General features: G+C 38.7%; 1 protein-coding gene across 1 annotated transcript in view; it reads left to right on the top strand.

Annotated features, from left to right (window-relative positions):
• Nucleotides 1-24,489, top strand: part of LOC143988098 (CD109 antigen-like) — a 132,018-nt gene extending 107,529 nt beyond the window's left edge. The window contains exons 24-33 of the mRNA XM_077487381.1: nt 577-658; nt 4,510-4,741; nt 6,930-7,107; nt 12,116-12,306; nt 13,068-13,220; nt 15,254-15,319; nt 16,730-16,863; nt 21,254-21,404; nt 22,671-22,773; nt 23,762-24,489. Coding sequence (XP_077343507.1) covers nt 577-658; nt 4,510-4,741; nt 6,930-7,107; nt 12,116-12,306; nt 13,068-13,220; nt 15,254-15,319; nt 16,730-16,863; nt 21,254-21,404; nt 22,671-22,773; nt 23,762-23,967 — 1,496 coding nt within the window. The 3' untranslated portion in view covers nt 23,968-24,489. The remainder of the gene's footprint in view (nt 1-576; nt 659-4,509; nt 4,742-6,929; nt 7,108-12,115; nt 12,307-13,067; nt 13,221-15,253; nt 15,320-16,729; nt 16,864-21,253; nt 21,405-22,670; nt 22,774-23,761) is intronic.
• The last annotated feature ends 288 nt before the right edge of the window (nt 24,490-24,777 follow it).

Here is a 24,777-nt window from a genome sequence, read left to right as displayed (position 1 = left end):
GTTAACTTCAGATAAAAAAAGGGCTACAATGCCACATTCCTTGGATGTAAAGAATTGAAGTGTATGGCTGTGCTTTAACTCTAAACTGATGACCTGTAAAGGCTTTTAAAGTAGCACCTATTGATAGTCCTGGATACTGTATTTACTGGTGCTCACCATTTCACAGGCATGCACAGTTTTAAGGCTTGATATATTTGGTATCAATTACTCAGTGCAACCAAATCTGTGTATTTCACAAAAAATGGGTTTTATGTTATGTTTGTGTGCATTAAAATAGATTTTTGTAATTTTTATACTGAAAATATACTAAACAGTTGCACAAATATCGTACGGCAAATAGTAATTTTTTTTACCACAAACACACTGTTTAACATGAAAATGAGAAGACGTGGTCAAATATACATGCTGAGATCTGCTTGGATTGTAGTTTATAAAAAATATTATATATACAGTATACATGTATTGGTTTATGGAGGATTCTGCAGTCCCAGGCTACTGATGTTTGCATAATCTTTTGAAATACGCACCTTTTATATGCCCTAATACTAATACCACTTTGTATTCCTACACATTCAGGTTACCAGAGGGAGTTACTTTATCTCCATTATGATGGTTCTTTTAGTGCCTTTGGAAATTCTGATATAGTAGGAAGTACTTGGTAAGCAAATTGCATATTACTATTGGTCACAAATTGACAAATAACATGGAAACCATATGTAGCACTCCCCCCTCAGGGGCTGCTGATGACTCAATCTCCTATCCCTGCACAGCCAGGCAACAAGCATTTTCCACTCGCATCCTGACACAAGGAATAGTCTTTGAGTTTGATTTTGTTGTTTTATTAGGAATGATAACTTGGGTGGGGTTAAGGGGTAATGGGATGCCCAACTAGACTGAAACAATGGATGGGGACAACTTCCTTCCTATGTACAAAATCCTGGCCTCAAACAGTCCTTAATGATCAAAAGCAAAAAGTCCCTTGAGGACTAGGAGATCTCAGCTCCTAAAAAATAGCACAATATATTGTAAGTTGAATTTAGGATTCTCTCCTCTTCTCTACAGAACTTCTTCCAGCTCCACTGCCTGCAGGAACTGCCAGCCCTTCTGGCTACTTGTCCACCAGCCCCCCTGGCTGCTCTGAAATATCCTAAGGCAAGGGATAGGAAGGGTTAAGCACAGCGCTGACCTCCTGAAAGGCTTGCTACATGTGGCAGTCTCTCCCCTTGTGAATCCTTGGGTGTGCTGATGTACTCACTCGGTTCTCTGTGCTCCCTGATGCTCTTTAGGCCACCCTGCTAGGACATTCTGCCTGGGGATTGGCCAAGTATGCAGAACAGCCTCTGCTTGCTAACATCCAAAAGTTTCTCCAACCTTCTAGATCCAAGGGGAGTTACCAGAGACTTGCCTCTGTGAAGCCATCCAGCCTGACTTGCAGTAACCCTGACCCAGCATACTAGAGGGTACTAAACATACAAACCTAAAACATAATTAAAGTGGTTGTAAGCCCTTCTACATAACTTTAGCCCATATTACCGTAATCATCAGTGAAAAAGTTGCAAATCGCTGTGTGTAGATGTCACTATACCTCCTCCGTTTGCTTGTTATTGATCCTGTTCTATTTACTGAAGTCACTTGCGCTTACGCATATTCTCCCTGATTAACGGGATGCTGTTTGTGCCATTAGTCCATTAATATGTATCTGTCTCCTTCATTTCCCCTCTCTGCGGCACTGCGCCAAGATACCACAAGATTTTAGCCCCATTCAGACCTGTCTGATACCCATGTGACCTGGATTGTCAGAACAGGTCTGCTGTGTTAGCGGGGCACGGTTGCCATAGCAATCCCGGAGCTAGAACGAGGCTTGGCTAAGGAAGCATTGAGCATGTGCGAGGTTACAGCTAGGAATAGAAGAGAGGGCAGAAGTATATTACGATGCAAACTCGGAAAACCATACTTAAAATGGATGCTGGCTTATACCAGGAAGCACAGATTCTAAAACTGCTTGGAAAAAAGTAAATAACCCGAATGGGGGTTATTATACTGTAGATTATGTTGTAATACTTTATTATACTGCATATAAAATATATACATAAAAAATAGATAAAACTTCAAAGAGTCCACAATTTAAATATATATATATATAGCAGCGCTCAATATACAAAATCTTATTCAGATGTTTGTTCATATGTGCTCTTGAAAGAATGGTGATAGAGTCCAACGCGTGAAGAGAAGAAAAGAGATCAAAACCACTTTCCACCTGGCGTTTTTCCACCTTATGTGCTCTCAAATACAAACCCCCCAAGGGGATGCACTCACCAGAAAATCAAGGATATATGAGCCTTCAATATACCAAATCACTGAGTTCTTTAGTCGTGGGAAATCAAAGATATGGGAGCCTTCAAAACTTTAAATTCTTTGGTCGCTTGATGTCACCATAATAGGGTGGTCCAAAACTCATAAAGGAAACAAGATCATACTGACATAGCGTGATACTGTTTAAAAACCTTTATTTATAGACCCCCCATACAAAATAGGCATACCAAATATATTCAAACAAATCGCATAGGATAAGTGTACTGTGCCTGTGTTACTCGTGGTGAGCCCCTTCGGTTACCGCGAACGACCGCTCTGTACGTTCGGCTTACTTCCTGGTACCTTGGTTAGTTCACGATCGAGTCACTGGAACGCACACGAAACTTCCGGTGTGTGTTACGCCCTGACGCGTTTCGTCATTTCCGACTTCGTCTCGAGGGAGTAACACACCACGCCGGAAGATGATAAATATACACACCGGGAACCAATGAAAGCGGGTATTCACTGAGAGTGACAAGGGCCAAAACCCGCCCAGACTAACCTATTGTGATCTGGATTTCTCGTCGCTCTGCAGTCACCATAAAGCAAAATTACTGGACCCGATGTGTAGCTAAATAACATACAATAAATACGATCTCACAAATGTATATCTGAATAAATAAACATCTGAATAAGATTTTGTATATTGAGCGCTGCTATATATATATATTTAAATTGTGGACTCTTTGAAGTTTTATCTATTTTTTATGTATATATTTTATATGAAGTGCAATTTTTAACAAGCAGCAGCTACTATTATTAATTATTTATTTATTTGATTGAATCATTTAGTAATCATAAGGATTAGTCTAAAGATTGCTACATTTTTCTTTTAAAACTAAATCCTCAAGCGCTGAGCAGTGTGTGATTTGTAGGTGGGGACGATAAATTTCCAGCACGCAGGCCTGAAATACTTTATTATACTGGTTTATTATAAAAACGGCACCTGAGGGGCAAAGTTTACTTCCTCTTTAAACTCTCATAAAATAATATTTAATTTTGTAGTGCTCTGTAAGTAAAATTGGATTACACTATTAACAAAATTAAAGTTTTACCATTCTTAAACTGGCCATAAACTAGTGGAATTTTGTTGGGAATTTTTCATTTTAGAAAGTCTGTTAGATTAGTGATGGTGAAATCTCCTCCAATCATTTTCATCTGCAGTTACAAAAAAAATCAAAGGAGCTGAATGGAAATTTTTTCTTGAACAAATGACTTAATTCGGGAAATAACATTTATTCCATAATCGAATGTTAAATGCAAACAAAATTATAAAGTACTTTCAAATGACATGCACAAAGTCATTGACTATACTAAGTAATTTTGCACGAACATTTATTTGAGAATCTGCTAGTTTATGGCCAGCTTTAGTTTTCTTGACTGACCTAGAGAGAATTATTTACACAATAGCATTGCAAGAAATTGAGATTGCACAGGTCAATACCCAGTAATTACATTCCATTGGTACAGAAACAGTGATACATTATTCACAGGATAAATATATTATTATAATGTGCCTATATGTTTGTTTCATACGTTTTACAGGGGGCATTCCCAGTTATTGGTACCATTTTAAGGTGTAAGAGCATTGTTTTAATTATTTTTCTAAACAAAAATAGAGCTTCACAAAATCCTTGTTTTGGTAAAATGGAAAGAAAGGAAGATCTGTGCTAAGCTTTGTCTATATTTTTCAAATAAGTATTTTTAATCTCTGTTGTTCAAGTTTTCTATGCTTTTTAAAATATTTCAAAATTCAAGATCTCTCGGGGTCCATTCATATCAAGTGCATTGAGACTGCCAATGCAAGACAAGGCAAAAAAGCCTTTTCCCCCATCATGTCAGTTTATACTACTGTGCATACTACATACAGCATACTTTTTACCAGCACAGCGACCCAATCCACCACATCACACCATACTGTGGCCAATAGAACTTTTTTTAACTGTCCCAAACATTTAAATAAACCCCCCCCCCCCCCCAAAGGAAAAAGGGTGGTATGCCAGGCATAACCTCTGGTGTGAATGAGTCCACGGTCTTCAAAAACAGCTGTAGATATTTAAATATTATCTTTCCAAATACGTGTGCGTGTGTGTATAAAGTCCAAGTCATTTTCTGCCTCACTTTTTGACCCAATATAAATGATGTTCTTTTTTGCAGGCTCACGTCATTTGTATTCAGATGTTTCCTTCAAGCTCGGCCTTTTATATACATAGATTCGAACATCTTAGAAAATGCAGCAAATTTTTTAATACAGCATCAGGATATGAACAGCGGTATATTCTCTGAACCCGGGCGAGTAATACACAGAGAACTCCAGGGTGGGCTCAATGGTCCCATCACCCTCACTGCTTACATTCTAACCTCACTGTTAACAGATCCGTATTACAGGGTAAGCAAGCACATTAAAATATAAAATAAAATGGCTTTCTTGTCATCTCTGTAAATATATTAACTAAGTTTAAAGATAACATTTTAACATTTCAATACAAGGCAACAAATCAATGCATAACCGATATTCATTGATGTAACCTTGCTTAAGTAACTAATGCAAAATCCATACTGAAAGGCAGGGCTTTGTGAAAATATGTTCCATTTTTACTGTTTAAGGCAGGTCATACACGGGAACCGGCTGAGATTCGAACTGTGTATGGGCAGGTTGAATGTACCAAGTTGATCAATCGATCAACTTGGGTACAACTAGCATGCCGGACTCACTTGCAATTATCACTATTGACTGCTATAGCCACTAGCAATAATCATGGTCTTCTCCCAGGAGGGACGGCTTCCCCCTCTGGGAGAAGACAATGGCCCAGCAGGAGGGATTCCCCTGTCAGCACTTTCTCTGTTGATGGGGGAATCAAGAAAATTCTTTCCTGCAACCACAGAAAAGATATTTGCTCAGCCGACCTTAGTCTGCATAAGCTGCACATTATTCATTGTACTCAGATTTAAAATATACTACTTTTTATAACAATATACTTATGTTAGATTACAGCTAGAGTGTATCACTAGGCAAAATGTGCTTCCTGCCACTAGCATTGTCACCAGAACAGGATTGAAGAAAATCTCCCTAAGGCTGGGTTCACATATGAGCATGCTGCGGCTCACAGCAGGAGTCCCGAGCGTCCTCGTTCACCGTTTCAGTTCTGATTTAAGCCCAAATTTTTGTCTGAATTCAGACCTGACATGGACCAAAAGACACAGAGCTTTCCTGTGCAAATTGCACCGGAGCTGCTGTGGAGATAAGTGAACCGGCTCCATAGAGACACGGTCACAATCTCCTGCTATTGAGAATTGGATGCGGGGAATCAGAATCCAATTTGCACTAGTGTGAACCCAGCCTTAGTGTACACAGACAGCAAATAAAATTGACAGGGGCTTTAACTGGTCCCGACTGTAGCCAAAGAAAGTCTGAACTACAGATACACTTTAACTGATGACTGTAGACATTGGACATGATAGGCATCTAAAAAAACAATAAAAGCTTAATATAACAAATAAGGCACTATAAATTATTTGCAAAGTTGACAGTATTCTTTATTCTACGTTAAAAAATGTTACCACAGCTTTCTAGATGAGCACCAGTCCCTGTACCTTCTATCCCCACCCTTTCCCCTTCGGTGTGGTTAGGAATTAAATGTTCTAGGGGCCTTGTTTTGCACTAGAGTATTCCTTGTATTCAGATATAAAATTACCTGGTTCCAAATGCGCATTAAAGCGGAGTTCCGGACACATTTCTTTTTTTCTGATATATGAGCATAATGCATTATTAACATTAAAAACAATTGTGGATTGTGGATGTTGATAATATATTTGTTTTAAACTCGCAATTTAGTAAATCGTATTCTGGCCATTGCCATGATGATTGTGGGCATGTGAAGCCCAGTTGATACCTCTTCTGGGAATAGTGATGGAGAGTGGCATACTGAGTAATCAGCATGCACCTCTCGATCTCACGCATGTGTGATTCTCTGGTGGCCATAGCGCAGATTGTTGGGAAAGTCACCATAACAACGGGCGATGACAGAGGAAGGACCCGTCCCATTGTTATGGCAACCTCCTTTAATCGCATGATTTCCTGTCGATGAATAACACGAAGTACTGCCCACAGACTCCTGGAAAATGATGACTCGCATTTCCCAGGAGCACATGCGAAGGAGGAAGTGACGAGGAGCTCCGCGGACCAGGAAGTGGCAGATTAGGAGCACTACATAGCAACAGGGGGTTTCTGGAAAGTATAAAGAAAACAAATTCTCAAAATGTTTCTTTATGTTATCAAAGGTCTGTGAATATGTAAAAATTTTTTAGGGTGGAACCCCGCTTTAATGTTTTTTATTGCTCTTACTGTTATGTACCTTATAACTGATATTGATCCGCCATGTTTGGCACACTACTTTCTGTTGTACTGTACTATGTGCTTTGCTGAAGAGTGAATTAAAAACTTATAAAATGGTACCACATACAGCAGAATCCTATTTTGTAAGAATACAATATTTTAGAAGGGCAAATAAATGTTTCAAATTCTCCAAAAGATTATAGGAAATTATTATTATTTTTTGGTATATTCATATTTTCAGAATCTTTATGAGGTCAATGTTCAGAAAGCTGTGAACTATTTAGAGGGCAAGTATGACGAAGGAATTACCAGCAATTACACCTTGTCAATTGTTACATATGCATTATCACTTGCTAACAGCACAAAAGCTCAAGCTGCTCTAACCCTGCTTAATTCCAGGGCAACCAATCAAGTTAATGGTAAGTAAATGGTTTGGTAAGATGAATCTTTTAGGATAAGATGATAATTGTAATAAATGTAGCCATATATGTAGCCATTTATGACTTCATCTAGGTTGAATGGCTTTTTACAGAGCTGCGATTTCTTGTATAAATAAGAACAAGGCTAGCATATAGCCAAGTGTACTTCTACGTACAGAAGTAATGCAAACGCATTAAGTGGCATGTAAAGGTGTGCTGTGCTAAATAGGCTGCCATTGCACCCCAGTGCAGGCGCAAACCACACCTGACCTTTCTTTTAAATACACTGTACACAGTTGTGCATTGCACTGTGCTGCAAAATGAATAGACCACAGTGCACTATTGCTTAAATGTTTGCTGGTTCTGTTTATATATAAAAGCTAACTTTAAGCACACCCCAGGTAGTCCCTACAGCATGGGATACTGTATACAAATGTAAAGATGTGAAATACACTCCTTTATCTTGAATGGCTGGATTTTCTGTGAGCCCTTATACCTGAGATTTACACAGGGTTGGCTAGGAGGCAGGCAGGAAGGAACAGCAATTTTATCAATGACTATGCAAACATTTTTATTTTAGGTATAATCCCAAATTGAATAACATTCGGTTTGCTGAAACACAAAGTGGTTAATTTAATAAAACTTGGGAGTGCAAAATCTGGTGAATCTGTCCATGGTAGCCAATCATCTAAGTTCAGCTTGTTTAAATAAACTTTGAAGAAAAAAAACTGTAGGGAGAAGGAAGCCCATGTTGGGAATGAATAGGGCTAAATTATTTACTCTTATTTAGACTATTTGGGCACTGATTTTAATAACAGAGATAAACATTTACCCCGTTGAATGAAGGCTTTGCACAGAAATAGATAACCCTTGTTTTATTATTGGAAAAATGGCCCCCGACTTCTTTTTAGCAAAAGTAAACTTTAATTTCTGTTTAAGAAGATTGCCAAACCGAAATGGACATTCTGTTATTAGGGCTGGACAATGAGTTATAAGTGCCAAGCATAGGAAGGAGGGAATGATAATGAAACTGAACTCTAGTATTGACCTTGTGTCCATGATGAATGAGCTGTGGGCACTTTACCCAGTAACTTGGAACCTAATGGGTTTTTGTGTTTAGAAATGTGAAGTTGTTGGAATGGGCCTATCTATATGACGCAGAGCTTTGTCTTGGGGGTAGGAGCTGCTCCCTTTGCCTGTGTGTGTATTTTGAAAGTACCATAAGTCCTGGGTTTCAAGTTCAAGCCTCGGAACACTTGAAACCGAAACTGATCCAAAGGTCCCCTGAAGCAGTTTTGCCAACCATATTTTTATTGGCAGTCAGTAAAAAACAGGCACTTTTCTCCTGCCAATAAATGGCAGTGACAGGAAAAGTTTGCCAGTAACAAATACGCTGTGACGTTTGGCTTGGAACTGCACATGCACAGTTATGGTATGGAGTCGTCCGAGACCAGTCGAGTGCCTGCTACAGTGTGTTTGGGTGACACTGGCGGGGAGCAGGTCTAGCAGAAGCAGTGCCTGAGTATGTCGTGTGATGTCATCGTGCAAGGTGGCCGAGCGGAGAGGCCGGAGCCTCATGAGGGTGTCTGCGGGACGGGAGCAAGGCTAGCCGGGAGCATGTCTGTCGGTGCTGTTTGGACTGGAGTGGACTGAAGGGATCACCTGGCATGGAGAGGGACTCACTGTGACTCAGGAGGGGACATGTTGTGTCGGTGAAGTGTCATCATCGTCTGCTGTCAGTGTCACTGTGAGAGTCAGTTTCATGTTCCTTCCCATTCAAATTTCTTGCCCTCCTATTCCTGAGCTACTTGTGTACTGTATTGAAAATAAAATAGGAAATCTGTTTTTTGCCTTAACCCCCCTGGCGGTATTCCCAAGTCTGGCTCAGGTTGGAGATTTTGTACCAAAAGCGAAAACCCCAAGCCAGTCAGGACCACATCGCTGAATGCAGGGAGGGTTTACTTGCCTTCTCCCCTGGAGAATCACACAGCGATGTCCCACCGCTGTGTGAGCAGCTCGTCCTCCGCTTGATGTATCATAGAGCCGATCTCCTTTCCCTGCGAGTGTTGCGACACACGGGGATGGAGAACGGCTCCAAATTCAAAAAGTGAAACACACACATTACATACAGTATAATGTAATCTGTAAGATTACATTGCTGTATGTAATAATTTCACATCCCAGTTTCAGATCCCAGTTGAAGTCACAAGGCACATGACGTAACGCGTAGGACACCGGAAGTGACGTAGTACGCACGTGCGGGCCGCTCAGCGCTTGTTTTCATGTGCAATTACTTCTTTTAACTTGTGAGTAGCCTGTGTTTTTTAATAAACTATTTGGGTTTAAAAAAATACTACACTATGGCCGGCTCCCTGTCTGTCTTCTGAGTACTCTCACCACGGAGATTGTGTGTCATGATTAGAGGAACTGGACATTGCTGGATTGTGTGTTCCCTTCTCTCCATCCATTCCAGGAGTTATTGTTTACGCTGTTTAACCTTACAGCTGTAAGGTGATTGTTGAATTCACACACTGGTTGGTGAACACCCTAGATGTTTTTGGCAGTAATCACTTGGTTTGGCACAGATGAATAACTTCTATCAATAATTAGAGGACTTTTCATTGATTGCTATATAATATTTTTTTGCACCTTATGTGACACTGTGTTTTTTTGCACTTTACATAGTTACATAGTTAGTAAGGTTGAATAAAGACATCAGTCCATCCAGTTCAACCTGAGTGAGTGTCTACAATTGTCCCTATCCCTTCCCTTAACATCACACACTCACATCGGTCCCTACCCTCAAAAAGCCCACAATCCAAGGTCCCCATTCATATACTAGGGCCAATTTTGGACAGAAGCCAATTAACCTACCTGCATGTCTTTTGGAGTGTGGGAGGAAACCGGAGTCCCCAGAGGAAACCCACGCAGGCACAGAGAGAACATGAAAACTCCAGGCAGGTAGTGTCCTGGTTGGGATTCGAACCAGCAACCCTTTTTACTGCTAGGTGACTACCCACTACACCACTTATATACCACAATACATATTCACAATTCTTTTTTTTATTTATTCACTATTGCGCTTTATATGAATTGTTTAATATTGATTCCTGGTATTTCTAGTTTTATATATTTTATTTCTTTATCACCTGTGTGTTTATTTCTACTATAGTTATTGTGTATTTTGGTATTTTGATTTTATATATATATATATATATATATATATATATATATATATATATATATTCAATTGAATTTATGCCAGAGTTGATCTTCGGATCCTTCTGAGCTCTCACCTTCACGGCAGTAGCGCAGCACCATTTTTATTCATAATTTCACATTCCCTTTGTCCCTAGTGGTCTGCCCAGTGTCCTGTATGCAGTTATATAATATAAAAACTGTTCTTTATGCCTGGAAACTGGAGATTGTCCATAGCAACCAAAACTGTCCCTGTACATCAAAAATGGTTTTAGACCAGCTAGAAAACAGCGATAATAAATTAGAATCACTTGCAGAATTGAGGGATAGCGATTTGTGGGGAGATCCGTCATCAAATACTGAAAAGTAATGACAGTGACAATTCTGCAGCTGAGCAAATTTCAGTGTTTTTGATTTGATTACATTATTGAATCATTTTTATTATTACTATATTATTATTTGGTATAATTATTTATTATATTATAATTTATGATTTTATTTTTCAAACTTTATCATACCCAGGATGTCTGCTAGACTCTGGTTTGGACAGATTTAAGTGAGTTATTCCTAAGAATTACAGGACTACAATATAAAACACCAAATTTTCATGCAAAATAATTGTATCGCTTTCAGCACCTAAAATCTTAAATAATCATACCGCCAGGGAGGTTAATATCTACCTTAAATAACATCGCTAATTGCATATTGTATTTGTTTGTAGCCTAAATACTGAAATTTGCACTTAAAACTAACTTTTGAAAATGGCAGTAAAAACTTGTCTGTGCCAGTAAATTTAGGTGTCGTGTGAGTAAGTTTCAATCTGGTAGGTTGGCAACACTGCCCTGAAGAGTTACACTGAGCTCTGTCCCTTTTAGTAAGTCAGCTTTCGTCCAGAATTAAAAATGGAAATGTCACTAATGCATAACAAATTTTGGTAACTGCAAAGTAATAAAATTTTCAAGCTAAAGTCATCCCACCAAGTAGACTATCACATACTGTATGCTTTGAAGCACTCAGATATAATTTACTGTATTTATTGATGTATAACACGCACTTTTTTCTCTTTAAAATTAGGGGGAAAACGTGGGTGCGTGTTATACACCAATCCCTGCTGTCTCTGAGGGAAGAGGAACGAGTGCCGCTGAATTACATAGAACCACAATCTCCTGTGTACCTGGTGCTCCGTCACTCACAGCCACGCCTCCTGGCCCCGCATTGGGCCACTGTTCTGTCTATCATATGAGCAGAGCCAGGAAGCGTGACTGTGAGTGACGGAGCGCCGGGTACACAGGAGATCGTGGCTTTGTGTAATTCAGCGGCACTCGCTCCTCCTCTTCCCTCAAGGGCAGCATGGATAATCCAACATCCCGCGAGGCTGCAATGATGGGAAAGGTGAGGCTGCAAATGGGCACTGAACAGGCTGCATTGTTCGTCAATTTAATGGCTGCAGATGGGCACTGAGCAGGGTGTATTGATGAGCTGTGACCCTAATTTTGCTTCAAAGTTCTTTATTTAAAATGTAGGTTTTTCCTTAAACTTCCCTTCTAAAATTGGGGTGCGAGTTATACGCCTGTGCGTGTTATACACTGATAAATATGGTACTTTGTACTACATGCACATAGATTACAGGCATACAGCTATGCAAATAGATTTTATATATATATATATATATATATATATATATATATATATATATATTCATAATTACATAATTGTAACTTGCACTGCATCATTCTGTTTACAACATTGACTTCAAAGTAACTCATTTTCTAGATCTATTTATAGTACAATTTATGCATTATTTACACAGGAAGCATAAAGTACTGGTCTGCACCTTCTGAATCAGCCAACTTCTACTACCAGCCAAGGACTACAGATATTGAGACAGCAGCTTATGCACTGCTCTCCTTCCAGCGACAGAACCAAATTGCAGATGGTATCCCTGTCATGAAGTGGCTTAGCCAGCAGAGAAACCAACTTGGTGGTTATGTTTCTACCCAGGTACACTCACACAATTATTGATGTTGTTATTTATTTTGTATATTGTATATAGGATAGTGGTAAAGAAAAAAAAAAAGGTTTTGGAGGCACTAATATAAGGCAATATAGCAGTTGGTATTTATAGAGTCACCAGGCTTGAGCCTGTATTAACAGAGGACGGCATCCACTGGAGTGGTGATCATTTTCTGTGTACCAGGATGGCACTATAGTGCTGCTGGGAAGAGCCTTGTGTTGCTGGCCTAGATACTGTTATGTTTCCTCAAGACAGGTGCTTATCCTGCTCGCCAGGAACCTTCCCCTGGGCTATGCACATTCCATTGTCAGTGGGGTCTCTGTCCTTGAACTGTCACTCACTCTAGGCATGCTCAAAAATGCCACTCATTCCCCAGTACCCATATCATATGATCTTCACTTCTGAGGACTCTGAGGTGCATAGATTAACAATCAACTTGACATACCTGTTATGAGCTGACAGTGCCTGTTTAGGCAAGTATTTAAAAATTCAGGTTTGCTTTGAACCTTGGGCAACATTGCCATCATGGGTCGAGGTGATATCTTTTTAAATGTTATTTGTATTTTGGTTATATTAGTTTATAGGCATTTTTTTTTCACTTTGTAAAAAAAAGTTTATTGTTCAGATAAACATTGGATATTACCTTTATAATGTAAATGATACTAATTATTTATAGTTCGATTCTGTATGCTGCTAACTTTCAGCAAATTCCATATGCTTTAATTATGGAATTTTTGTTTTCTCCAAGGACACTGTAATGGCTCTGCAGGCTCTATCCCAGTTTGCTGCAGCTCTGCGATCAGGTGAAACATCTCTTGCTGTAACTGTTACTGGACCAGGTTCATTTGTAACAAAAAATTTCCAAGTCAACTCCAACCTCCTAGCATTACAAAGCAAGCAGGTAAATACAAAAACATTTCAAATAGATTTCATACACAATAAAGCTTGTAAGGCTGGCTAAAGACAAGATGATTTTTTATTTTTTTTATCTGATCCATCAAAAATTAGACAAACTTCCAGTCAGTTCACAAAACAAGGAAACAATTAATTGGTATATATTCAGATCTGATTGAAAAATCATTGCTATCAGAATGAGATGCAAACAGTTTTATGGTGGGAAGTGAAGTTGCTGTGATATCTGTGCTATATCACTAATCGCACATATTACAAATGTAATTAAATTATATGTGAGCCACACTTTGCCAATTGAATACCCAAATTAAATCAGAAATCCTCCTAACATTAAGTACTAGGAATACTATAATCCGTAAATCTCTAGTTGGCAATCACAATTAATCCCCCCCCCCCCAAAAAAAATCATATAATGATGTCCATAGACATAAACAAATATAGTCCTTAAAAAATATGCGCAGTCCAATATAAAAAAAAACACAAGAAAACAAGTGCTCAAAAATCTTCATGATTATTTCTTCTATATCTTCTTTTAATTATTTTGTGCTGTGCTCCTAATCATGTGCTTATGGTGCTCCCCCTCCACCGGGTGTACTCTCACAATTAAGTTTGGTCAGAAAGCACTTTTGTCCTTTTGGGACCAAGGTAGATGTCTCCATAGATGGGATCCTTCACCCCTCCTCTATGCTCCAATGTATGGGTATACTCAATCCAGATGTCATTCATCCATTTTCATAAAGTGATGAAAAATTGCCAAACAATAGTGCTTATACTGTTTTGTAAAAAAATATATACTTTATTCCCACTCTGCCAAATGTACACTTACAATAAAGCGATGCTTATAGCGCAACACACTATAAAAACATAAGAGTAAAAATGCCCCTGACATTTTCATAAAGAGAAGTCAGCAGTGATAGCCTTCAAATTTGGCTTTCTTTAGAAACCTGAAAAAGGTAAACTAATAATCTTTTAGAAATTACATAGACTCATATGAAATAGCATGTCATTGCCATAATCCCTTGATACATCAACATGTTAGAATACCTCAAGAATGGGACTTTATCGGCAATATAAACCAAAAAATAATAATTATCTTTTTATAGATATACAAAAATGTTTATTAATACATAGTCATAAAAACATTATAATAGTGATTGTACAAAGAAACAATCTATAGGGGGTGGAGATGTGAGTTATTCAGCATAAAATATTTTTCATTTTTGTATATATGTATTTTTAGTTAAATGGTATTTTTAGTTAAATGGTATTTTTGAACAAATGTATTTTTTGATATTCATGTTTTCAGAGAGTGGCTTCCCTGAAGAAGAAAAAAACGTATGTATCATTCGAAACGCGTTGGAATAAGCCGCTCTTCGTTGTTTTACAACTCACATATTGCACTATATAGATTGTTTCTTTGTACAATCACTATTATAATGTTTTTATGACTATGTATTAATAAACATTTTTGTATATCTATAAAAAGATAATTATTATTTTTTGGTTTATATTGCCGATAAAGTCCCATTCTTGAGGTATTCTAACAAACTAATAATCTTTTGACAAAAGAATAACCTCGAAAGTGGGATTTTTTTTGTCAATTTAAACAAAAAATATATATATAAAATATAATTTTATTAATACAAAATGTATAAAATGGTTATGGAAGGAACCTCAAGAAAACCATATGTACATATATTACAATAACATATACAATAGTGAACAGAAGTAGCAACAAATCCTAATATCATAAAAAATATTGTTTTGCTACTTCTGTTCACTATTGTATATTTTATTGTAATATGTTTACATATGGTTTTCTTGTGGTTCCTTCCATAAGAATTTTATACATTTTGTATTAATAAAATTATATTTTCTATATATATTTTTTGTTTAAATTGACAAAAAAATCCCACTTTCGAGTTTTTTCTTCTGTCAGTTTGTTAAGGGATGATGGCAATTCACACACCAAAACAAGGGAGTCGATCAATTTTCTAACTAATAATCTTTTTTCACTGTCAGATTGAAATCTTCCAACCACTATCAGTCACTGCCACTGCTGTTGGATACGGATTAGCTCTTGTTCAGGTATGAATTAAATGTAGTATCCCATGTTTGTTTTAATTTCCATTAGTGAATGTATTTTTACAAAAGTTTTGTTTAAACAGGAAATAATATAATGCAGGACCTACATGAAGTTTTTTTTTACAAAGCCCCTAAAATGGTGGGTTTAATAGAGTAGATTTATCTCAATATTACAGTTTGAAATGAATCAGGCCCTTCAAGATAATTAACCACTTCCCGACCAGCGCACGACGATGTACGTCGACAGAATGGCACGGGCAGGCATATTGGCGTACATGTACGTCCAATATTCGTTGCCGCCGTGCCATCGGGAGCGCGCCGGCGGCGGCGCGCTCCCGCGCTGGTCGGGACCCCCGTGAGTCCGGTCGCGGGACCCGCGGACTCGATCGCCGCGGGCATCCTCACGGAGCGGCCGAATGGAGGAAATGCTGTTTAAACAACATTTTTCCATTCTGCCTAGCAACTAGTGACGCTGATCTCTGCTCCATGTGATTGGAGCAGAGATCAGTGTACACTAAATGAAAGCCCAACCCCCCCACAGTTAGTAACACACCCCTAGGAACACTTAACCCCTACACTGCCACCCACTGGTTAACCCTTTCACTGCCAGTGTCATTTACACAGGAATCACTGCATTTATATAGCAGTGATTATTGTATAAATGACAATGGTCCCAAAAATGTGTCAAAAATGTCCGATGGGTCCCCCACAATGTCGCAGTCACAATAAAAATCGCAGATCGCCGCCATTACTAGTAAAAAAATAAATAATAAAAAATTATTAATAAAAATGCTATAAAACTATCCCTATTTTGTAAACGCTATAACTTTTGCGCAAACCAATCAATAATCGCTTATTGCGATTTTTTTTACCAAAAATATGTAGAAGAATACGTATCGGCCTAAACTGAGGGAAAAAAATGTTTTTTTATATATTTTTGGGGGATATTTATTATTACAAAAAGTAAAAAATTATGCGTTTTTTTCAAAATTATCGCTCTATTTTTGTTTATAGCGCAAAAAATAAAAACCGCAGGGGTGATCAAATACCACCAAAAGAAAGCTCTATTTGTGGGAAAAAAAGGACGTTAATTTTGTTTGGGAGCCACGTCGCACGACCGCGCAATTGTCAGTTAAAGCGACGCAGTGCCGAATCGCAAAAAGTGGTCTGGTCTTTGACCAGCAAATTGGTCTGGTCTGAAAGTGGTTAAAGTTGCTTTAACACATTGCAGGAAGATTTGGTTACAATTATGAGTAACAAAGTTAGCAATGTAGTGCCTTCCAGCCCTACATCTTTAACATTTAACACATCCTTGCTAATGAAGACAGCTGTATAAAAATATTGTTTAAACAGAGATACTGACAGTTTGAAATAACATTTATTTTATTCATTAATACATTTATTACTTTGCAGCTTAATGTAGCATATAACAGGAAGGCACCATCAAGGCGCAGGAGAGATACTGTGCCAGAAGCATTCAAATTAGATCTGAAAGTAAAGGAAAGTGCAAATGATATTTACAAACTGACAGTAGATGTAAGCATGAGGTAAGAGACTTCAATTGTAGATCCATGTTAATTCTACACTTCTAGGTTTGTAAAATTACTGCACATGTTAAACTTTAAAGCCTTTGTCCTCATACCTGTGTGCTCCCCTACAGTGCAATTTGGACACCCATTCATTTTAATAGTCTGCAAATCACACCGGAACGCACAAAAAACAGTGCATAAAACTTGTTGCGCCAAATCACATTGTACTGCGGTACCATGCAATCTGCGTTTCCAATCTGCGTCTGGGGTGCAGTTAACAATGTATTGGCATCTGCAGCACATTGCAAAGACAGTGCCTTTTGAATATTGTGTAGGAAACTCATATGGAACATGCCTTTCCCGCAACGCATTCTGGTGTGAATCTACCCTTAATCTCAGAATTTGTAAAATGGCCATAATAATAAGAATTAGAATACACATTTTCTGCCAAAAGCTAATCCTAAATATAAAAAATATTTGGCAAAAGATACAAATAAGTGATATATTCATATATCTGGGAGGTATGTGAAATGTGTTGAAGTTTAAATGTACTGGCACTTAATTATACCACTACCATCAAACCAGCCTGGCTCAAAAAGGAAATGGGCTGGTAACCCCATAGTGCAGGGCTCAACAAAACCCGGGCGCCAGGTCAAATTTGCGACTAGAATTAGCGACCTGGCGCCTGGGGCAGCACAGCTGGGGGTATCCTGTCTCCGTGGACCCCCCCGGCATGATCGCGTCGGGCCATGCTGCCGGCGGCGGTAATTGAGGTGGCCATTGGTATGACAACCAGCAATGCTAATGGAGCTTCCCCTGCCTGCCTATCTCCTTCCCTTTACTTAGAACCCCTAAACATTATATATATTTTTTATTCTAACACCCTAGAGAATAAAATGGTGGTCGTTGCAATACTGCCTGTCACACCATATTTGTGCAGTGGACTTTTTTGGGGAAAAATAATTAATTTAATAAAAAAAATAAGACAACGGTAAAGTTAGCCCAATTTTTTTCATATTGTGAAAGTTAATGTAAATCGATACCCAACATGTCACGCTTCAAAATTGAGCCCCGCTCATGGAATGGCGACAAACTTTTACCCTTTAAAATCTCCATAGGCGACGTTTAAAAAATTCTACAGGTTGCACGTTTTGAGTTACAGAGGAGATCTAGGGCTAGAATTATTGCTCTCGCTCTACCTATCACGGCGATACCTCACATGTGTGGTTTGAACACCGCTTTCATATGCGAGTGGGACAGGCCGCGTTTAAAATTATTTTTTTTTTCTTATTTTAACTTCTATTTTTATTTTTTTCACTGTTCTTTTAAAAAAAAAAAATGTGTCACTTTTATTCCTATTACAAGGAATGTAAAAATCCCTTGTAATAGAAAAAAGCATGACAGGTCCTCTTAAATATGAGATCTGGGGTCAGAGAGACCTCACATCTCATATTTACACTAAAATGCAATTGAAAAAAAAAATCGTCATTTGAAAAAAAAAAAAAAAGTCCCTCTAAGAGTCCCTCTAAGAGCTATGGGCAATGACCTGGTGTGTGTGTGTGTGTGTGTGTGTGTGTGTGTGTGTGTGTGTGTGTGTGTGTGTGTGGGGGGGGTGGGGGGGGGGGCGCTATCTTCTCCTCACTGGTCTCCATGTCAGGCCAGGGACAGGTCCGGATCGCCATCATGGACCTGGCTCCTAACTTTTTTAGCTGGCTCCTACATTCCAAGCAAATTTGTCAAGCCCTGCCATAGTGATATAATTGCAGTTGTGCAGGTCCACTGCCATTTAAATATCAGGCTGTATGCATTTGCACAGGTGGTTAAAAAAATTTCCCTCACCCATTGTGTTATGCTATATTAGCCCAAACAAATAAAATAAAATAAGTTACCTTAAAAGGTAACTCCACTTTCATTGTGAAAAAAATAGCAAATAAAGAAAAAATAATATAACATATACAATTGTGACTCAAGTCATATTGTAATGCTATTACAAAATGGCCTTTCCTTTTCAATCTGCAGCTCTGTAATGTTCTGTAAAATGCAATGCAATATGACTACCTGGAGGTCTTCTGTAACTGAATATTTACAGAAAGCCCATCATTTCCTGCTTGTGTGATTGGCTTACTAATTTTCCCAGAAGTCCGCACTAAGATACCAGGCATCTTCTGTAACAAAAATTTAATTTTTGGTGAAATACTCCTAATAGGAAATCACGACTAAAGGAATGCAAGCCCAGTATTTTCCCCATTAGAGCCCTGCAGGTGCTGCAGGTGATTGATAGTTATGAAACGACTATTAGATTAATTATCTACATGGACACAGACAAACACACAGGGATTTCCTTCAGCATAACAAGAGGTAGGAATTTGCAATACCGTTTGTTAAAATCCTTGTAATATACATAGATCACCCAGAGAAGAATGTATTTTTTTTTCAAGAAAAATGGAATTACTCTTTAAGCACTGAGGGGAAGTCTACATTGAATAGGAGGGGGGACATCAAATTGGTACTGACAGGGACTGCATCTTATTCCTGCAAACATTTCTGAAATACTTCTAGTAGAGAAGAGCCCCACTCCTGTTTGCAGCAGGAATGTATTTTGAGGCCCCATCTCTAAAGCATCTGCATGATTCAGAAGGGCTTTTGGTCTAGTATTCACAAAGCAAGGGTCCACATGCTTGTTACCTTCTCCCAATTGCAATACCAGCCTGCACACCTGCTGCATGGGACTGCTTTCGTTTGAGGTTAAAGGGGAAGTATGAGAATGCAAAAAATAGGTAGTGCATGCTACCTTCATACCTGCATTGCCTTTCTTTCTTTCCTCAGCCCCTTAGTTTTTGGAGAATAATCTTTTGAAGTGTCCAGAATCAGCCTCTAACAGTTTTTTTTCAGTTCAAGAGTTTCTAGGGGGTGGTTACAGCTTCACAATCCAGCCTCTCTTTCACTCCCTCCCTCTGGAGGACATGTGGGTGTGTTTGGTGATGAAGTGCACACCCAGGCTGCTATCTAGAACGAGCACGTCCTTCACATGCCTCTGTTTCTATGGTACCATGTCCCCAGCTAAAACCCAGAAGCAGAGAGACAGTGTGATACAAGCAGTGGAATCTTCACCTTTCCCTGGCTGTTATCAGCAAGCTCTCCTCTCCCCTGAGCTTTGATGATTATTATACACGATTTATATAGCATCCACAGTTTACGCAGAACTTTACAATGTAGAGGAGGGACAGGACAATTACAGTACAGTTCAATACAGAAGGGACAGGAGGGCCCTGCTCATAGAGCTTACATTCTAAAGGGAAGGGGTGGTGGTACAAAAGGTAATAGATGCAGGGAATTATTTGATGGGGGTACAGTCCCATCATCCTCATCCCCTGTACTCCTATACAATCCTATCATACCCATCCCCGTATGGCATGCAATGGCACTGTACAACATGTAATGACACTGTATGGCATGTGATGACCACTGTACAGCATATTATGGCACTGTACAACATTTAATAACACTGTATGGCATGTGATGACTCTGTACGGTATGTGATGGCACTGTATGGTATGTGATCCTGTAATATTCTATTTACAATGAAGGGAACATTACTGATATAGGGGTACTAGGTAATACACCAATTATGGGGGAGCAAAGCTCTGTCCATGTCTGAGGAGCTCTGTGCTTCAGTATGAAAATACAAGTAGATATGAATGGAAGGTTTTATTGTCTCATATAAATATCCAGATAGTCAATGAAATAATTAATTCACAATGTTATCTCTGATTTTATTTAATTTTACTATGCCAGTAATGCATGGAATGCCTGTGTGCTGTCACATCCATATGTGTATTCTGCTTTACAAATATATTGTTTTCACTCTGGTACTCTGGTAGATAGTGCTGTGTATGTACCTCTCCTTTACATATTACTATCAGTGACTTCTCCTACCTTAGTCACTGACTGAAGTGCTCTTACCTCTTATCTCTGCTGGATTTGTCTGAGGATCGGAACATGCTGCAGAGGAGGAAGGAGGAGGTAGGGGCAGCTATGCTTTGTGAAGTCCGATGAACGAGCAGAGAGCCGACATTAATCAAGCAAGATGAAAGGAAGTGGGTGGATCCAGACTCCAGAGCCAGATCATTGTTGGTATTACACTGTATGAAAGTCTGTAGCTTGATTTTAACAGAATGGAGGCACTTCTGAGAGAGCTAGGAAGATTTCTAGATTTCAACAGCTCACATAGAATAGATGTAAGCAAAAAAAATGAAACCCATACTTCTCTTTTAAGGTGGACAGGCTGTTCATGCAGTTATCACACTGAAATCGGTGACATCAGTGTCTGATTTTCACCCAGTGGATTTGATTATCTAACTCTAAATGCTTGTGCGCAGATCACTTATAATAATATTTTTCTTCATAGTTACCAGGGAGAAGGTAATGAAACTGGTATGGTGATTCTAGAGGTTGAATTCCTGAATGGATTCCAACTAAGCAACCAAGGTATCCCTACAACTGAAAAAATTGGACTTGTGGAACCTAAAGACAATAAAGTTAACCTGTATTTAAATTCGGTAAGTTACAACTACATGAAAGAATAGTAATAATAAAGGATATAGTTTACCACTAACAGCAGTATTTCTAAAGTAAAGTTTATTATACCCTACACAATATGAATGTCATCTTTAACATCCCAAGTCAATCAACTATCAAACGCTAGGACATCAGTGGTCTGTAGAAGCACTGCCCTTTGACAGTTGAATTGCAAGGAATGTGCCTCAATACTGGAGAGTGGGTTTTATCTCGATCTAGGCTGAAATTAAGGTCTTATGTAAAGCCTGCAACTAAGGTCCAAGGGTTTACACAGCCATACAGAGGTCGATGTTGAAGACTTAAGTCGGCCATAGATGGATCAAAATTCAGTCGGTTCAGCAGGGACTGGCCAAATTTCGATCCGTCTATGGGCAGGCTGATTGTACAGAAGTTCACCTCTCAGTCGACCTCTGAACAACCCACCTGTTTTTTTTTTGGCTATAGCTAACAACACTGATGATTGTATTCTGCCAGCAGGGAAAGTTCCCCCATTGCCAAAACACAATAGCACTGAAGGAGTGATTCCCCCGTCCACATCACAGTGAGGGATTCAGCACATTTTTTCTTGTTCAACGTGGTGGTTAAACTATTTTTTTTTATAATGTATGGCCTGCCTAATACAGGTATTTACAGACACTGCAGGGTGTCTACGCTTCACCACTGTTATCGCCTAAGAAACATTTTAGGCAGATTTAGATTCACTTTAACAGTGATAGTAACAATATAGATTTAATACTGAACTTTACAAAGGAGCCAATTATTGCCATAAATGCTAAGTGTTTAGTGATAAACCATTTGTGCCTGGGTTTTAAATATTTGCCTCAGTAAATGTAGAAATAATTTCTACTGTTGATTTATATCTGCTTACTAAGTAAAAATACTACTTGCTAATGTAGATATCATAACACAGCTTGACTACAGCACAATATAGAAATGAGACCTAGAAGCTGAACATCTGATCTATGTTAGTTGTGAGAAACCATATCTTTTTTTAAAGGCCACATACCTGATTGTTGACTTATCTGCAAAGTTGCACATAATCTGAGCAGTAATTTTACCTATTAGTAAAGGAATTATGAATAATGCTTTTTTTTTTTTTTGTGTTACCTGCAATATATTTAGGCCTCTTAGAGACAAGAAAGAATAATACAAAGATGAAACCACTAGCAGTCTAAAATCCACTACCACTTACCAATTTTATCAAGTATGAAAACAATTCACCATAAATTTGTATTTTTTCTGTTTAGCTGACCAGAGATACCTTCACTGTGTCTGTTCCAATGGTCCGTTTTGCCAGTGTTGCTGGGAGTCAAGATGCCGCAGTTAAAATGACTGAATATTACAGCCCAAGTAAGTGCTCAAATTTGCAACATTGTAAATATTAAGAGCATGGTCTTATTAGATTGAAGCAAAATGGATGTCATGAAGTATCATCGAAATGTGTGTTTTGTTATAAGTGGACATATTATTATGAAGCTATTGTTGGTTGGTAGGCATGACAATCGAAAGATACTGTAACTATGTGCAGTTATACACTGTGTAGTACCTCGCAGAATTTGAGTTCAATACCAATGAAGCTTTAGGTCATTTGTTAGGATATGGAGTGTGATTTTAGGGTTAGGCAGACCCCGACAACCAACGGCCAGGGTTGTCGGGAAGAGGCCCTTGTCCTCATCAACAAAATGAACGGACTTTCCTCCGTGTGTGTGGGCGAGCCCGTTCATTTCAAAAGCACAGCGGATAGTCCGGCAGAGCGGCGGATAGTCCGGCGGACTTAGTCCGCCATACCTAGTCCGCCGCAAAAGTACCGTGTGTGGGCAGGTAGCTCGTTCATAAAGTCCGGCAGCCAGTCCGGCAGTTTGTCCACCAGACTAAGTCCGCCAGATAGTCTGATACGTGTGTACGCGGCATAAGGAGCACCATGTTTGGTTGTCTCTTATATGAAAAAGTTAAGGTAGCTAAGGTGAATATGCATCTATGGCAGCCCACAAGCCCCAGGAAGATTGGCAGATTTATGAAATGTCTTCTATGTATGTGCAGATTTATCCAAGTCATGATATAGTCAGTAGGAATTAATTACATCCAAATAATGAATGTGATTGCTACTAGCTATGAAATGTCTTGAGATTCCTGAGACATTATAGTAGTGCATAGTGATGCTCAGCTATCAAAGCAAAATATGAACGAGTTTGTATGTACCCTGTACTTAGAAAGCCTGGATTGTAAGACCAACTTGCATACTTAAGCAATGTTTTGGAAATATGGAGTAAGCTAGGAAGCTAGGACTAATGAGCTCTTCATCTTCTTTTTCATAATCTGATTTTCCTTATCTTTACAGGGAACACTGTAACTCGAACATATAACTCGGCCACAATGAAAAAGATATCAGTTTGTGATTTCTGTGCACCCAACTGCACTCAATGTAGATCAAATGTGGAAGTAAAACAAACCAACCCGCCAGTCAGACCACCAGCCAACAGTGCCCACACACCTACATTTTTCCTGCTTTGCATTTCTATGTTTTTTCTTCCTTATCTTTTTTAGACAATAGAAACATGGAAAGTCTTAGCTCTGTGCCTAGTAATTAGCACCTATGGTTGTTAGTCTTCTTGGGTTTAATTTCCACCAAGGACACTATGCGCATGAAGTTTGTATGTGTGGGTTTTCTCTTGGTGCTCTGGTTTCATCTTGCAATACAAAGATAAGATTAAAGGGGTATTAAGCCCAAAACCAAAAATGTAATGTATTGCAGCTTATCAATCATTAGATGTGGTGGCTGCATCAGTTTCCTTTTATTGTTTTTTCCCTCCGTTTTTACCTGGTGATCTGGCCAGTAACACACTACCTGTATTAGTGAGACACAGCTCTGGATGAATAAGCACAGGATTCACAGTAGGCAGCAGCATTGTCAGTCTGGGGCGGGGTAGTGTTAAATGTATTAGCAGATTTGAACACAATAACAAATTTAAGCCAAACGCTTTAGAATCATTTGCAGCAAAAGTATTTTTTTTCCGTTTGGGATAAAGACTTTGCATGAATAAATAAAGGCTGATCATTTTAACCACCTTTCCAGTATTAAGTGTAATACATGTAAATGTATATGTTCTGCTGGAGAGCTTGTTCTTTTAAAGAACAACCAATTTGCTAGCTGGATCACTAGATTAAAATAGAAGTAATAAAGCCTAAAAAATAAAACAAATGCAGCCAGTACAGCTAAGAATGTGTAAGCTGCAATAAAATAAATGTTTGCTTTTGGGTTTAATACTGCTTTAAAGGATAAGTTCACCTTTTGGAACATGTTAGATGTTCCACCCTTATTTATGGTGGAACATTTAACATTTTCCAGCAGCTGCA

The sequence above is a fragment of the Lithobates pipiens genome, unplaced genomic scaffold (assembly GCF_037356315.1).
Source record: "Lithobates pipiens isolate NorthernLeopardFrog02 unplaced genomic scaffold, aLitPip1_a1.2 Scaffold_18, whole genome shotgun sequence".
NCBI lineage: Eukaryota > Metazoa > Chordata > Amphibia > Anura > Ranidae > Lithobates > Lithobates pipiens.
This window is presented reverse-complemented; position numbering and strand designations above follow the sequence as displayed.